This window comes from Halichoeres trimaculatus, unplaced genomic scaffold (genome assembly GCF_033239565.1).
Source record: "Halichoeres trimaculatus isolate MK-OKI-2021-1 unplaced genomic scaffold, fHalTri1.1 fHalTri1_scaffold_9, whole genome shotgun sequence".
Taxonomy (NCBI): domain Eukaryota; kingdom Metazoa; phylum Chordata; class Actinopteri; order Labriformes; family Labridae; genus Halichoeres; species Halichoeres trimaculatus.
In genome coordinates, this window is record NW_027437188.1 from 32,716,080 (window position 1) to 32,731,307 (window position 15,228).

The following is a 15,228-nucleotide window of genomic DNA, read 5'->3' on the forward strand; positions in this document are numbered from 1 at the left end:
ATTACTCCTAAAAACAGGAGGAAAAAAATACCACAAAAAAAAAACAGAAAAAATTATAACAAAAACAAACCAATAAAAAAAATTTAATCTGAAAAACAAAATTAATTACCACAAAAAATTCCCCATAAAAACAGAAATAATTATAACAAAAACAAACCAATAAAAAAATATTAATCTGAAAAACAAAATTGATTACCACAAAAAAATCCCCATAAAAACAGAAATAATTATAACAAAAAACAAACCAATAAAAAAATATTAATCTGAAAAACAAAATCATTTACCACAAAAAAACAAACCGAAGAATAAATTACTCTGAAAAACCTGAGTTGTTTTTTTATTTTTCTTCAAGTGTATGCAATACGCTTCCGTAAATTACAGCTTGAATTAGCCAAAATTTAATGGTATGGCCTTGTTTTTTTTTTCTTATTTCAGTGAACAAAATACTTTTCACCTCTCGTTTTTGTTACTTCTACTACTTGTTACGTTGTGTTCAGCACAACAACCTTGTTGTAGAGGCAGCCCCTAACTGTGACCCGTTATAATCTAGCCATGCAGATTACTAATGAAACTCTACTGCTGGAGTTGCTACAATAGAAACAGAACAATTTGTCGTAGCAATAGTGAGAAAAGTGTAGAAAAAGGTAGAAATGTGAAGAAGCTCGGATAAAGCCGGAGCCTTTCAGAATCGGCAGACGACGTAAAGGAGAACATGAAGTTATAATTAAGTCATAAAATATCAATAAAATGAAATTCTGGGTCAGAATTACTACAAATTGTACGTTTTAGAACAACAGAAATGAGCTGTTGGGATTGTAAACAAGAGGAAGGCATAACACCGTCGCCTGTGTTTGACGTCACGAGCAGGGACAGCTGATCAGTCGTCAACTGTGCGCCAGGAATTGACAACACAGCACGAGTTTCACCTTGTTGTTGTGAGCAGACAGACCGTTGGACACGAAGACATCCTCCATAACAACAGCAGCAGCAGCCAGAAATGCCCAAATACTGCTCAGTCCTGAACTGCAAGAATGACTCCGGAAACGGACACGACAGGAAAAGCTTCTATAAGTGAGTAAAGTGCTCGTGTTAAACTCTGTTGGCTAACTTTGCTGCTCGGATGGTGCTGGACGCGTCATCTCACCTGATGCAGTTTGATCCTATTTGATGAGTCACTCTTTATAGACGTGGAGTTGACAACGTTTCTGTTGAATAAAAAATGTAATTATTTATTTAATAACAGCATTATTTGTCGATTTTATGCGTTTTTGTCATCTTGGTTTGACCTTTGTGCCAGTCTGAGTCCTGATTCAATCATGGTTTATCGCTCAAGCCAGTCTGATTACTTGAGTTTTATTGTCATGCAAATTAATGTCAATCTCTGAACTAACCTGCCACTCAATAAATCACCCTGACAAACACTAATAAAATAAAATATAAAGGTCAAACACGTTGTCCTGGCTCCACAGAGCGTGTGCTTCAGGTTGGTCCAGTCAGACGAGAAAATATAGGAAATATTTTTTCTTTATTCAAGCTTTGCTTGACATATAACTTAAGTATTCTGTTTTTAACGTATTGGAAAAAAGTAATACTTTGCTAAGTGTATTTAACAGCCTTTATATTTTTATGTAGTTAAATTACTGCCTCTCTGACATATTACATGAAAACAGTACTATTGTAGATCAGGGTTAAAATAGTTGTTTTTTTTAATTTTCTTTTAGTTTTTATTATTTCTTTAATTTCAGTTAAGTTCATTTTTTTTAGTTTAGTTTAGTTTATTGGCTTAATATAAAGAGATAGTGCATATTAATAAACATTTCTGTAAATACACCAGCTTAGCCAATTTGGCTAATTTTTCAAGCGTAGTCTCTGGGGCAGGTGGCATAAGTACTACAATTTTTTTTTTTTTTTTTTTTTTTTTTTAGAGTTTTTTAAAGAAGGTTTTTTAGTTTTTTTTTCATTTATTTATTTATATTTGTTTTATTTATTTATTTATTTATTTATTTATTTATTTATTTATTTATTTTTTAAATGCTTAGCTTGAGTTTAGCTTCAATCAGTTTTAGCCATTTTTGTAATGTATGATAGTAAAAGAAAAAACAAATAGTGAGTTTATATAGATAAATTGACAAAGTTGACAAAGACAAAAACTGCAGTAATTTTTTCTCTAGTTTTATTTTTTGTAATTCACTTTTTGCTTGTTAAACATTGTAGCAGTAAAAAAAAGAAAAAAAAAAACAGGTAAATACCTGTATTGGCCCCAAGAACTAGTCCCTTACAACAACAATACAAAAGGATAGTTAAATGAAATAGAATAAACTATAATTATTACAGAAAAAAACAAAAAACAAAACAAAACCAAACAAAATAAATGATAATAATAATAATAATAATAATAATAATAAAAATAATAATAATGAAACAATAAATACATGAAATGAAATAAAATATAGTTATTTTAAATGATAATAATGATAAATGATATTAATAATTACATATATATATATATATGTATACACACCACATGTCCAGAGTACATGACTCCCAAATCATCTATCCCCCCACAGTCGCCCCACAGTCCCCCCCCCCCCCCCTCCCCCCTTAATCTCATTTTACAGCCACTCTTAATCAAAATATTTCGTAATTCCTATTAGGATTAGGACCAACCTGTTATAATTCTCCTATCACACATCTTGTAGGTAGTTCAAAAAAGGTAGTTTTATTTTTTTAGCTAGTTTTGTAAACCCACAATTTTAAACTAGCCAACATTTTATTGTATGGCCTTATTTTTAATTTTTATTTCAGAGAAAAAAAAAATTTTTCACCTCTTGCTTTTGTTATTTTCTTAGTTTATGCTCACTACAATAACTTTGTTGTTGAGGCAGCACCTGACTGTGACCTGTTAGCCATGCAGATTTTGCCTCTGTTCCGGTTGGAAAACTTTTTTTTTCCCCATTATCCTTTTGCACGGAATCAGAATATAATATTTATTGGCCTCTAAAGCAACAAGGGTTGGGTTTCATCACACAGCACAGAGTCTAAAGCTGAATTATGATGAGTCCACAGAGTCAGACAGTTACAGCGTCATCTCATGGTGTCAGATTTCAAACTGAAGGAGAAAGTTTTCTTGAGCCAAAGCGTGAAAAGTGTCTCACATTCATATTTTTCACTGTGGTCCAGGTTCCCTCTGCAGGACCCGGTGCGTCTGCAGCAGTGGCTGAGGAACATGGGACGTGAAAACTGGACTCCCTCTCGTCACCAGTATATCTGCCACGAGCATTTCGCATCTTCCTGCTTCAAGGTGCGATGGGGGATACGTTACCTGGAGAGTGATGCTGTGCCAACAATCTTCCAGGAGGCAGAGGTAAAAGACAACACAACTATAACTTTTTTTTTTTTTAACTTCAGGTTCACAAAGCTATAACAAATAGCTTGTTTCTGAAAACATCCAGAAAAATGGAGCTGTACTGTACAGGATGAGAGTTTTGGCTGGAGCATTGATAAGTGGCAACAACAAGAGTGAATGTTTTACAGATATTTGTTCGGAAGTTATTGCAAGACTTTAATGCATTACATTAAATACGTTTGATTTTTCTTCGCAACCAAAAATGTTACGATAACAGCCACCTCTCAGTGCAAAAAATAAGTTAATAAGAGCGGTTTCTCTTGTGTTTGAAGGGTAAAACCTGCTGGATCCCTGTCAGTCTCACCTTTCTGATTCAGGGAAAATCATTCAAATGAAGTCCCAATAAGGAAAATATTAAAATGATACATTTTTTCACTTGATGCCCAAAAGACTTGTACATGTACTGACTCAACAGAAACTGTCAAACATTTGATTTACGATGTTAAGTGGAAAATGTTGTGTGGCCTGTCGTCACGCTGCTTCGATTTACTCAAACTTCATCTTCCAGCTTTACACTGATGATGCAGTCATTTATGCTCCTGCTAAGTCCCCTAGCAAGGCAGCAGAAATCTTGACTGACCATACGTATAGAATCAAACAGTGGCTGGAGCGCAGTCATCTAGTTTTAAACCTAAATAAGACAGTGTCGATGTGCTTCTCCAAGAGGAAACTGTGCCAACTTGGAAGATTTTGTGTGAAGATAAAGGCTCAAGAAATATAAGAAGTCAATGAATTCAAATTCTTGGGAGTCATTTTAGATCCACAGCTCAGGTTTGATAAACACATGAAGAAAATAGCTAAATCAGTAAAAAGCAATTTAAACTGTTTCAAATTAATAAGGCCGTACATACCAATTCAGGCAGCTCAGATATTCATGCACTTCTCATACTGCATGACAGTTTGGGCTCAGGGTTCACCTTCAACAATCAAAAGTCTGTCATCCTTATATAATAAAACCCTGAAAGTAATGGACAAAAAACCTATCCGTTGGCACCACTGCCACATTTTGAAAAAATACAATCTATTCAGCTTTGAAAGCTTCATTCAGTTTTATTTCCTTAAATTAGTTTTTAAATGTATTTAAATAATCTTGCCCCTGAACCCTTATCTAAATTTATTCAAAGACAGAACAGCAGCAGAGTTACAAGAAGCAAAGTGAATGGAAACTGTAGCACACAAAAATGTGCAGTCAGCTTTCTCTTTTAAAGGCTCTAAACTCTGGATTTCATTACCAACCGAAATCAAATTAATCACAGACTTAAAACTCTTCTCTACAAAGGTCAAGTGTTGGCTAAAAGCAAATCAGAACTGTGATCATTCTTAGTTTGCCACATTTTTTTAAAAATTTACTTTTAACTGGTTTGTGTAATTACTTGTTTTGATGTGAACGTGTATTTAAGGTCTGAGGCCTGAGCTGAGGACACCTTCTAGCAAAGCAAGAAGGTGTCCTTGGCCGCACCGTCAATGAACGCTAATTTGACCCCCTAAACATGCTCAAAAACTCACCAAAATTGGCACGCACATCAGGATCGCAGCTAAATTTGAGAAAATACCAAACATGACCCCCCACATCCCATAATATGCTCAATAGCGCCACCTAGGCACATGCTAAGGGCTCTAGCTCGGGCTACGAATGTCGTAGAGAGATGAAACCAACACCAAAACATTCAGCTCATCGAGACGCAAAAATCATATGCTGATACCCCTGACCTAACACCAACAGGAAGCTGGCAATTTCCCTTTCAAAATAAGATAAAACATTTTTTTACCCTTTCTGCAAAAATTAACCTGTCAAAAACCAAAAATGGTACATGCTTGAAAATTGCCTCACATAACAGACTAGACCCTGCTCTACAAAAGTTCTGATGGAAGTTGTTATTCCGGGCCCGGTTTTCGAATGGTGAGCCCTCAAAGTCGCGGACCGCTTTCGGACGCTTTCGGCCGCTTTCGGCCTTCTCCATGTTAGCAGATGAGGAGAACACGTTTCATGTCCACACACACATTCTCCTAGTGCGGCATTTGGGCCTCTAGACAAAAAACTAAAAGTCATACAGCTTTAAAAATTACATGGTTGGATTCCTGACAAAATTTCCTACAACAACATGCTATTTTTATGCATGGATTAAGTCAACATTCTGGCCTATAGGACAAGTAGTTCGGACATTTCTCTAAAATAAATCATCTATTTTCAGCACTTCACACCAGGTTTTGGGCCTCTAGAGAAAAAAGTAAAACTTCTACAGCTTTAAAAATGAAAAAAATGGATTCCTGACAAAATTTACTACAAACAGAGGATATTTTTACACAGATTGGGGCAAAATTGTGGACTCTGTGAGGACTTCTTTACATTAGATGGCTGATAAACTCTCAGTCTACACTCTACTTGATGTCTGTCACGCTAATTAGGAGTTCCATCCATGCAGCTGCTGGTGATGTCATTCAGCACAGATGCGTTGCCATGGTATCAACTGACTCCCCAACATCCCATAATATTCTCTCAGAGCCATTAGGCTCACTTCCACCCTATGCACACCAAAACAGCCCTAACTGAGGCTAGGAATGTCGTAGAGAGATTAAACCAACACCGAAATGTTCGTCTCCTTTTGTTTGACACATTGGAGAGAAAACCGGCAGCAGCCCGAGGACCCGTCTGACGCTGCTTGCAGCTTTAATTTATTGTTGTTTTGTAAACTTTTTTATTATTTTATGCTGTTAAATATTGTACATTTTCTGACTTTTAAAGGCCCAACTAGGGACGAGAGTTAAAAATTAGCATTTGCTATAAACTCTCTGTGCAGCACATCAGATTCATACTTAGTAATGGAACTATTTTAAACTGCATCGTCCCTATTAAGTAAATAAATTCAATTCAATTCAATTCTTTCTAGAAACGGAAAGCCACAGATGCCAGTGAGAAGAAGACAAAACGCTTTCGAGCAGACGCCAACCCAAGCATAACAGCGTCAGATGACAGGACGGCGGCTGCGGACGCTGTGGAGGTGGGGAGTCCTCTGCACACGCTGCACCTGTATGAGATCACCGTGGACCCGACGCAGCAGAGAGAAAACAGCCTGGTGGAGACGAGTGACGCGGGAGAGCCTCACTGCTCTCTCCAGACAGAACCAGGAAGCCAGTTTCAGATGAAGGCAAACTTCCCTTTCACCTTACTCCAGACGGTGGATGATCTGAGTCACAGTGGAGCGAACGCAGAGGTGGTGGTGATGTCTGAATGTCCCGCTGGCGAAGGGCAGGAGGAGCTCGTGAGTGGAATCACTGCAGCCATGTTTACGCCGGGCCACAGGCTGCTGGTGAATAACTCCACGCTCTGCCACACAGATGAGACCGTGGCCTCTCTGCGTGTCCAAGATGTGACTCACACCACGGAGGAGCTCTCAAACAACGAAACTCAAGTCATCGCCTACTTCGAGACGATACCCAACGTCTTCCCCAGCGAAGTCTCCACCCGGGTTGGTCTCTCTCCTGATACGGTGCTGTCGTCTGCTCTCAGCTCTAAACCCATTTCATCTACTGTGCCGATTGTTTCCAAACACACGCCGCCTTCTCCTAAGTCTCTGGTCCTCACCGTGCAAAGGATGGACACAGAGGAGGGAGATGACGGCCAGTCAGAGGAGGAGAGCGGAGACCTGCAGGATCATCAGCTGGAGGAGCACTGGTGAGGACGTGTCTATGTTTTCACTCAGAGGAAGTTTTGTTTTGATTTGACAGTTTAGATAATGTTTCCTCTTTTGTCCATGAGCAGCTACCATAAAAACAGTCTGAGTAAGGAGCAGCTGGAGGCCATCGTGGTCGAGCTGCAGAAGAAGGTGAAAGTGCTGCAGCAGCGACACAGACGACACCTGGAGAAACTTCTGGGGCTGGAGAACACGGTGAGCCAGCTGAGACAGAACAACCTGCTGAACGAGGAGAGGCTGCAGCTGCTGGAGAGGGTGAGGACATCACACACATTTAATTTCCACCACCAAGTTTCTCTTTATTATAAATGTGTTGTTTCCTTTTTTGTGTGTTTTCTTTTCTTTTTACATTCTTTCTTTACTGAAGAAGAGTAATCACTTCACAATCAGCAAATATTAACTGTTGAATTCGACACATATAGTAGGGAAAATGTACCTGATGTTTTCCAAAATCTTAGCTCTTCAAAGTGTTTTTGTAACAACTTAATAGATACAACAAAACATGGGAAGATTTTGTTTTAAAGAGGCTGTGAGGAGTTTGAAAGTGATCTTAAAAGAGTCTCCCTTCTAGATATATGCCTGATCATGATCCACACTTTAAAATGAAATTATCAGTGCCAATTACAGGTTATTTTAAAATGCTACTTCTTAGCTTCCTGATCAGGTGGAGCAGGACCGGATTGATTTGCGGCACGTCTAGGTCTTTATAGCTGCGTTTCCACCAAGCAGACCGGTTCAGTTCATCTTGGTATGGCGTGTTTCCACTGACTTGTCCTGGGACAAAAATAACTGAGACGAGCCGTCCCACTTTTTGGGACCCTGAAACAAAGTTTGATTGCACTTGGTAACAAAGAGCTACATGCCAATCACAGAGAGGATGAAATGCTGTATGTCTTCCATTGTTGCTCTTTTATTGTGTTGCTTTTTCTTCTTTGTTGGATTTATTAGCGGGGTAAACTGTGTCGCGCTGCTACTGCGTCACACTATTATTTAACGGATGCAGCTTTTGGCATCCGGCTTACACGCCGCCTACCACAAGAGGGCACAGTTTGCTGTGGAAACACAAACAGGATCAGGCTTAACTGTACCAAACCGTACTGAACCGAACTGGACTTATAAACACCACGCCAGCTGACAAGGTTTAGTTGAGAGAAGAGATAAAACACAGAGATCTGCATTTTTCTCCGCTGAAAACGATTTCTGTGACTAATTTTGTAGTGATGGTGGACACTGGAGCCTAACAGTCAGACAGAAAAAGGACAGAAGAGCAGAAGAAAGAGAAACAGGACAGTGATACAGCCCGAGCTAAAGGCTAACACAGGAGCTAAACTGTTTGTGCTAATGTCCATTCCAACCCACAGTCAGCAGTTATTCTGCAGTGGTCTGTTCAAACTTGAGAGTCTATCAATAAAATGAAGAGTGAGGTTACGTTAGCTCTGATTGGTCGATGACTGGCAGGACAGAACCAGGATTCACTAACGTTACACATTACAGACATGTCTTAAGGCACCGGGCTGCCAGCTGTGCTAAATATAAATGGCTACTAAACTACAGATACGTCGGAGCACCAGGCTGCCGATAGCACTACATATAGTGGCTTGATGTCACGTTTCAAACCGTAGCACTACATAACAGTACTGATAAATACCTTACCTCAGCGCGTTGTATCCAGTAAAAAGTTGTCCTGAACAAAGAAAATTTGTTTTGATCTGATCTCTAATTAAATCCAAAACAAACTCACGCCTCACTAAAAGCAATTTACGACAGTGTGCAGAGACTCTGGGCCACAAGGTGGCGAGGGAGTGCAAATAAAACAGATCCTCCTCATAGCATCTTTAAATGTACAGAAAATAAAAGTGAAAGAAAGCCAAAAATACAATAATAATTAGATAAATTAACCTTATCTTCACTCCTTCTCTCAAATAAAATTAGGTCTTACAGGTTTAACATATTCGGTCCATTTGGACCAGATTCTATAAAATGTTTCTTTCTGAACCATAAGAGAAAATTAAAGCTTCTCCAGATTATAAATTTGATATTTTAATTCAATCCAGTCATCAATATTTAGGAACTCAGATTTCAGCCATTTCCTAGTAATTGCTTTTTTGCTTGCTGCTAAAATAATTTGTATTATTTTCGTATCACTTGTATTCCAACCCTTGCAGAAAAAGTCACCCGTATAGATCAAATTGCAACTGAAAGGGATGCTACTTCTGAAAATATTATTGATGTGCCTCTGGATTTCCTGCCAACAGGTGTAATTACTGAGCAATTCCAGGAAATATGATAATGAATGATATCATTTGTTATAGTTTTGATATGACCTTATCACATGATTCAGATTTTGCCGCAGATAGAATAACTTTAATAATTCCTGTTTCTCCCTTTCTCTGTCTCAGGCGTACATACAGACCAGCGCAGCCGTGTCGGACACAGGCGAAACCGTGGCCATCATCTACGAGGAAGACGACGGTGCATTCTTGTACACACCACTCAACAACTCGACTGAAAAACTGTGAAGATCAACACTGTTCCACCAAGGGAAACATCTGATGCCACTGAAAACAAACCTTACCTAATTACTGGTTTTCTTCTCGCTGCACTCAGTCTTGTTGGATCTGCTTTGGGTTTCACACAAACATGACTGAGTAACGTGGAGGAAATGATGAATGTGTTTTTTATGATTTTCATCCTCTACCCTTTACTTCCTGTCTTCAACCACTTTCTGATTGTCTTTGTTTGGGATATTGTAAAAAAAACTTAATTAAAGAACTTGCATTTAGGTTTGTGCTTCACATCTGCAGTTATTTTATTTTTCAGCCATAAAAAAACACTCACATATTACAATTTGATCATTCTTTCCTTAAACAATTCAACATCTATTTTTATGTGTTATTATTAGTGCTGTCAGGCGATTAAAAAAATTAATCGAATTAATTACAGGATTTGTAATTAATTCGATTAATCTAATTAATCACATTTTAATCTCATATCTGCTTAAGGTCCCAAAATAAAGAATTTGAATTCCAGGACATTAAAATTACATTAAAAGACATTAAAAAACATTTAAAAATAAGGTGGGAATATATACAACACATTTTTAGGTACCCTGAGGCATAAGGAACAAATGAAAATTTTATATAATTTATGTTTACATTTTTATATTAAGTTTATATTATTTTCATGTGTTTAAGGCAGCAGCCAACAGTTCAGTATCAGCACTGACTGAGCAGTGAGCACTATGTTAGACTTGAAAATAAACAGTATGACAAAATGTTTACTCTGACCTTTTTGAATCCTGCACCTGGTTAATAAGGTATGAAAAAACTAAAACTAAACTAAAACTAAGCCTTGTTGCAAAAATTAAAACTAAATAAAAACTAGAATGCCTGCTCTAAAACTAATTAAAACTAAACTATAATGGCAAATCCAAAACTATTTTAACCTTAATAGAGAAGTACCTTCACCTGAGCACTTCTCAAAAACACCTGTAGTTCTGGTATGTTTTCACTTTGACCACCAGGGGGCAGCAGCATATTTTAACAGGCTTCAGGCAGGTAGTTCGTTGACCTCAGTATTTCACTCTTTGTACGTTATAGTTTTTAAAATGGGAAAAATAAACCGTTAGAACGAAATTAGACTAAATTAAAGTGTTTTATCCTGCTTTAAAATGGGTTATTAGGTTTTTTTAGAGTACATAAGGATTGTACTCCATGTTTGTATTTTGTCGTGATAACTGTGAATCCAGTGACCTCATGCTAGCCTCCTCTCATTAAGCTAAAATCGCTCCAGACCGGATTCAACCTGATTTCTTCTGAAGCTAAAACTGAAATAATGATGAGAGTGAGTTTCCTCAGCAGGAATGAAAAGGGAGGGACGTCTCTTTTCATCTGACTCGAAGTTTATCAGCAGGTACGTGAGCTCAGAGGCTAACACACCCACATGTATCCACACACATAAACACACACACACTGCCTCCCAGTACTACCTGACCTAAGGAGCACACTGCCCTCCTCCTTTAACACTTTAATGATCACAGATATAAGTTCCAGGTCAGCAGATCACTTATAATGATCCTCAGTTAAATTTTAATATCATATTATTCCTTAAAAAGTCTAAAAATGTCAACAAAAACACAAACCTAACACCTGATAACGCTGTCTGTTCAGCTCAAATCACAAAGCTGACTTTTCTCTGCAATATCTGAAATCTAAGCAAGTGTTTGTTTCTTGTTTTGAGTAAAACTGGTCTCTTAGGATTCCACGTGAGCCACATTCACTTGAAAAGTCTAGAAAATGTCTTATTGGAAGATATTAAAAGACAAAAACGACACCTTTATTGCTTGTAAAAGGTAAAAAACAAACACATTCTTACCACAAATCTTGTAATAGGAATAACGTTTACTGTGTTGAGAGATTTTTTTTACTCTTTAGAAGCACTTAAGGCATCAATTTTGTCTTTTAATATCTTGAAACAAGATATTTTTCTGAACTTGTCAGGTGAATGTGGCTTGTATTGATTTTAATTAGACAATTTTTATTAAAAATAAGTCATGATCACTTACTTAGATTAAGATTAACCATTCGCAAAGTCAGTGATATATAATATATATATAATGTTTATTTGTCTTTTCAGGCACAATGCAGCAATCAATGGCTTGCTACTTCTACCTGTTGAACACCAGGCTTGGATAAAACACCCATAAAGGTAAATGTCCACACCTGCTAGACCAGACCTGGGCAAACTACGGCCCGCGGGCCACATCCGGCCCTTCGTACGTCCCTGTCCGGCCCGTGTGAGGCCAATCATAAACATAAAACTCGTGCGAGTGCATATGTTTTAATACCTCATCTATCACAGGCACTGAACAAGACGTGGATTGAATTCTCCCTCTCTTTCTCTGGCTCAGTCAGTCTCCTCTACCTGAACTCTCTCCTGTTCTGGAGAGAGAGTGCCGTCGCGTACACGTCGCATCACACACTGAAGACAGATAGATCTTCACAATGACAAGGGTTTCACTAAGAGTCGGCCTTCTCACAGTAAGATTCACGCTGCTCTAAACTCTTCTTATTGGAGAGGATGCTGCGTTAGAGCAGAGCTACGTTAGTTTAACTCACGACATGTCAACTCCAAAAAAGAAAGATAGTAAACAGCCAAAGCTCTGATAAACTCTTCATCAATAAGTGCAGCACAGTTACCTGTCTCTGTCTCTTTACAGAGGTCTCCTGCAGCGTCTTTGGATCAAACCAACTACAAGAGAGGGGGTGGCTGGTTTTTGAGTTTTCAATATAACGCTCAAGTACGGGACTTGATTTGACTTTGAAAAAGATTAGAGCTCACAGAAACATACTTAAAGTTGGGGACAATCAGGAGAAATCACAAGCCAGGAGAACAGCGGGAGAAAGGGTTTAAAAAATGGGAGCTTCCCTCCATATTCAGGAGTGTTGGCAGCCTGCCAGCACTCTCAATCGGTAAAAGTGAGTTCATGTATGACAGATATTGCCAAATACGAAAACTTAAGACATTTTCTCTTTCATTTTAGGATTCAATAATTGTTTTTGTTTTCTTATTTGACCTATAAACCACAATTTCACAAATCCTAATATAAATATTTACAGAGTGCTTTATTCTTCTGATTATCAGTTCCAGCTATTCAAAATATTTAATTTAGAGCATTTCTCAATGGAAGAAAGTAGGTGGCCCTCTGACACAATTCAGGTTTCTCATGTGGCCCCTGGTAAAAATTAATCACCCACCCCTGTGCTAGACAGACCACACAAAGTTAGATTAATGTGTCTATTTCTGACTGGACTTGTTTTCATCGTTATAAAGCTGGGAGTAAAGAGTCTCTGATCTTGAAAATGTGAAAAGTTTCTCAGTTATCTGTGTGATGCATGAAAATATTCACCCCTAAATGATAACAGTTGTTTTCTATGAAGAGCTTTGTGGTGGAAAATCCTCCCCTGATTCTGTACCCCTGCTCTCATATTGAATCCTCTCCTTTGTGGCTTTGCTGTGGTCCAGATTTGGATTTAGATTTCGTGCCGTTGCTGCAGGTAAGAGCCCTCAGTGAGTTTCCGTTCCCACTGAGTGGACACAGCGAGCCTGTGTTACTCTCAGGGAGGGCGGGAGACGAAAGTGGGGGTTGCTTTCTCTTTCTGACTTCAGGTGCCAGGCAACCTCTCTGCCCTTCACATTCCCCGGTTTCGGTCATGTGACCAGAGTTTGGCCAGAGCCAGCGGAGCCTGACCGCTCGCAGAGACTCACAGAGTGCATTTTTCTTTCCTTTCGTTCCTCTTTGTAATCAGACGGGGTTAGATATTTAATGAAACTCAGCTTCAGCGTAGCCTCAGGATCTGTTTCTTCAACAGGCGGTTGTTTGCTTTCTACTCTTATTGCCTGTTTAGTGATGCCTCTTTGCTCTGTGCTGTATGTGTGGGAACAAGTAATTCATTGTTGTCTCATTGTTTGAGAAGTAGACCTGTGTTAGGATCAGTGATTAGCTGAACAGTCACCAAACATGCCCGAGGCTCTGGGAGAAGTGACTGAAACAGCACGCAGGAAGTTCTACTCACAGAAAACAAGCTTTGTCGAGAAAGTTTTTACATCTCAACATTTTGAGTCACGATTCAGTCGGTTAGTTTTACGGCATATTGTATGCCAGACATTTGTCAGAATTGAGAAGTTTGAGGTCCAAAAATCTTTAGATGATATGTGTTAGTATAGTCACTTGTGATTATTCACCAATTGTTATAACAGCCGCCATCCCTCTGCATACAAAAGGAGAAAAAAATAACCTCATTTTTTGTTTAGAAGTTCCTTCCAGGAGTCTTTGGTGCTATAGCAGAGTCAGTAAGGCTTGAACAATATGCTATTCTCACGAATCGATTCTTTTACGATTTTTGGGGTGTCTGTTTGATTTAAATTGCGATTCTTCAATGTTTACGAGTTTTGCAATTTTTAGTTTGCTTTTTTAACACCAGACCATCTCAATAAATAAATAAATAATAATGATAATGTCTATATACTATATCAGGAGCCATATTTTCCCATAAAATGCACATCACGTGGGTCAAAGAGAAACATTTCGCCCCCTGCTGGAGAAGTGAAGAAGTGGTAACTTTGTCCAAATAAAACAAACAAATTTTTTGACAAAGAATCCTGATTTTGATATTGTCGATCAATTTTTTACTCCTACCCCTCAGGTTAATAAAAATGTTGTGTTTTCATGGAAATTATTAGTTTATCAGCAAAAAGGGAACAGTTTTCAGATGCTCCACAACCACAGTCTGGCTGTTGTATCACATTTTAACCAGGGATGCACTGATCCAGCTCTTCTGGTCCTGATCCTGATCCGATACCTGGGCTTTGGGTATGGACTGATACCAATCCTGATCCAGTATCAGTGTTAAATAATGACCTGTGTGCTCTACTGTGGGATAAGATTACAATAATATTAACATCAGATATCTGTATCATCCAAAGGTTTCACATCAGTGCATCTCTACTATTTAAAGACAAAAATTAGGTCTGAATTGCTTATAATAGTTTTAAAAAAAATCAGCCAAAACAAAAGTTACCTGTATTAAGACATTTTTCTGATTTCAAGCAAATTTTTCTTGTTCTATCGGCAGATTTTTTTATTTGTTATAAGCAATTTAGAGCTCATTGTAGTCTTTAAGCAGCTTAAAAAGATTTTATCTCATCATTTAACTCCTCATAAATCAATTGAAAACACATTTTAATCAGACCAACCCAAACCATAATGCTTGATACAGTTGCACGTCCTTTATGTGTAATTATATTACACTAACTAGGTATTTTTTGACAAAAAAAAATACTTAATTTGAACCAGAAGAAAACATCCTAATTATACTTCTCTAATGAGGAGTTATTTTTAACTAAATAAGTGGGATTTTATTTGTCTCACAGCATTCATTCGCTAGCTTGCATTTCTTATTCCAGGTTTTCTTACCAAGTAAAAATATTTCACTAGTTTCAAGAAATTTTCTCATCAAATGTAGTGTTGCTTCTATTAAGACATTATTCTAGTTTCAAACAAATTTTTGAGAAAATTTTTCCATTTTTTTCCATCAGCTGATTTTTTTACTTGTTACAAGAAATTCAGAC

At 37.9% G+C, this 15,228-nt stretch overlaps 2 protein-coding genes across 2 annotated transcripts in view; both read left to right on the top strand.

Moving 5' to 3' along the window:
- The first annotated feature begins 846 nt into the window (after positions 1-846).
- Positions 847-9,870, top strand: LOC141798019 (THAP domain-containing protein 5-like). Its single transcript, XM_074679781.1, has 5 exons — positions 847-1,071; positions 3,181-3,364; positions 6,295-7,079; positions 7,167-7,353; positions 9,498-9,870. Exons 1-5 carry the CDS (start codon positions 998-1,000, stop codon positions 9,615-9,617), a joined length of 1,350 nt encoding a protein of 449 aa, XP_074535882.1. The 5' UTR covers positions 847-997; the 3' UTR covers positions 9,618-9,870.
- An 899-nt stretch (positions 9,871-10,769) lies between these two features.
- LOC141797997 (claudin-4-like) overlaps positions 10,770-15,228 on the top strand; it is a 54,206-nt gene continuing 49,747 nt past the window's right edge. The window contains exons 1-2 of the mRNA XM_074679754.1: positions 10,770-11,010; positions 11,734-11,805. The gene's annotated coding sequence lies outside the window, so the exon portion shown is untranslated. The remainder of the gene's footprint in view (positions 11,011-11,733; positions 11,806-15,228) is intronic.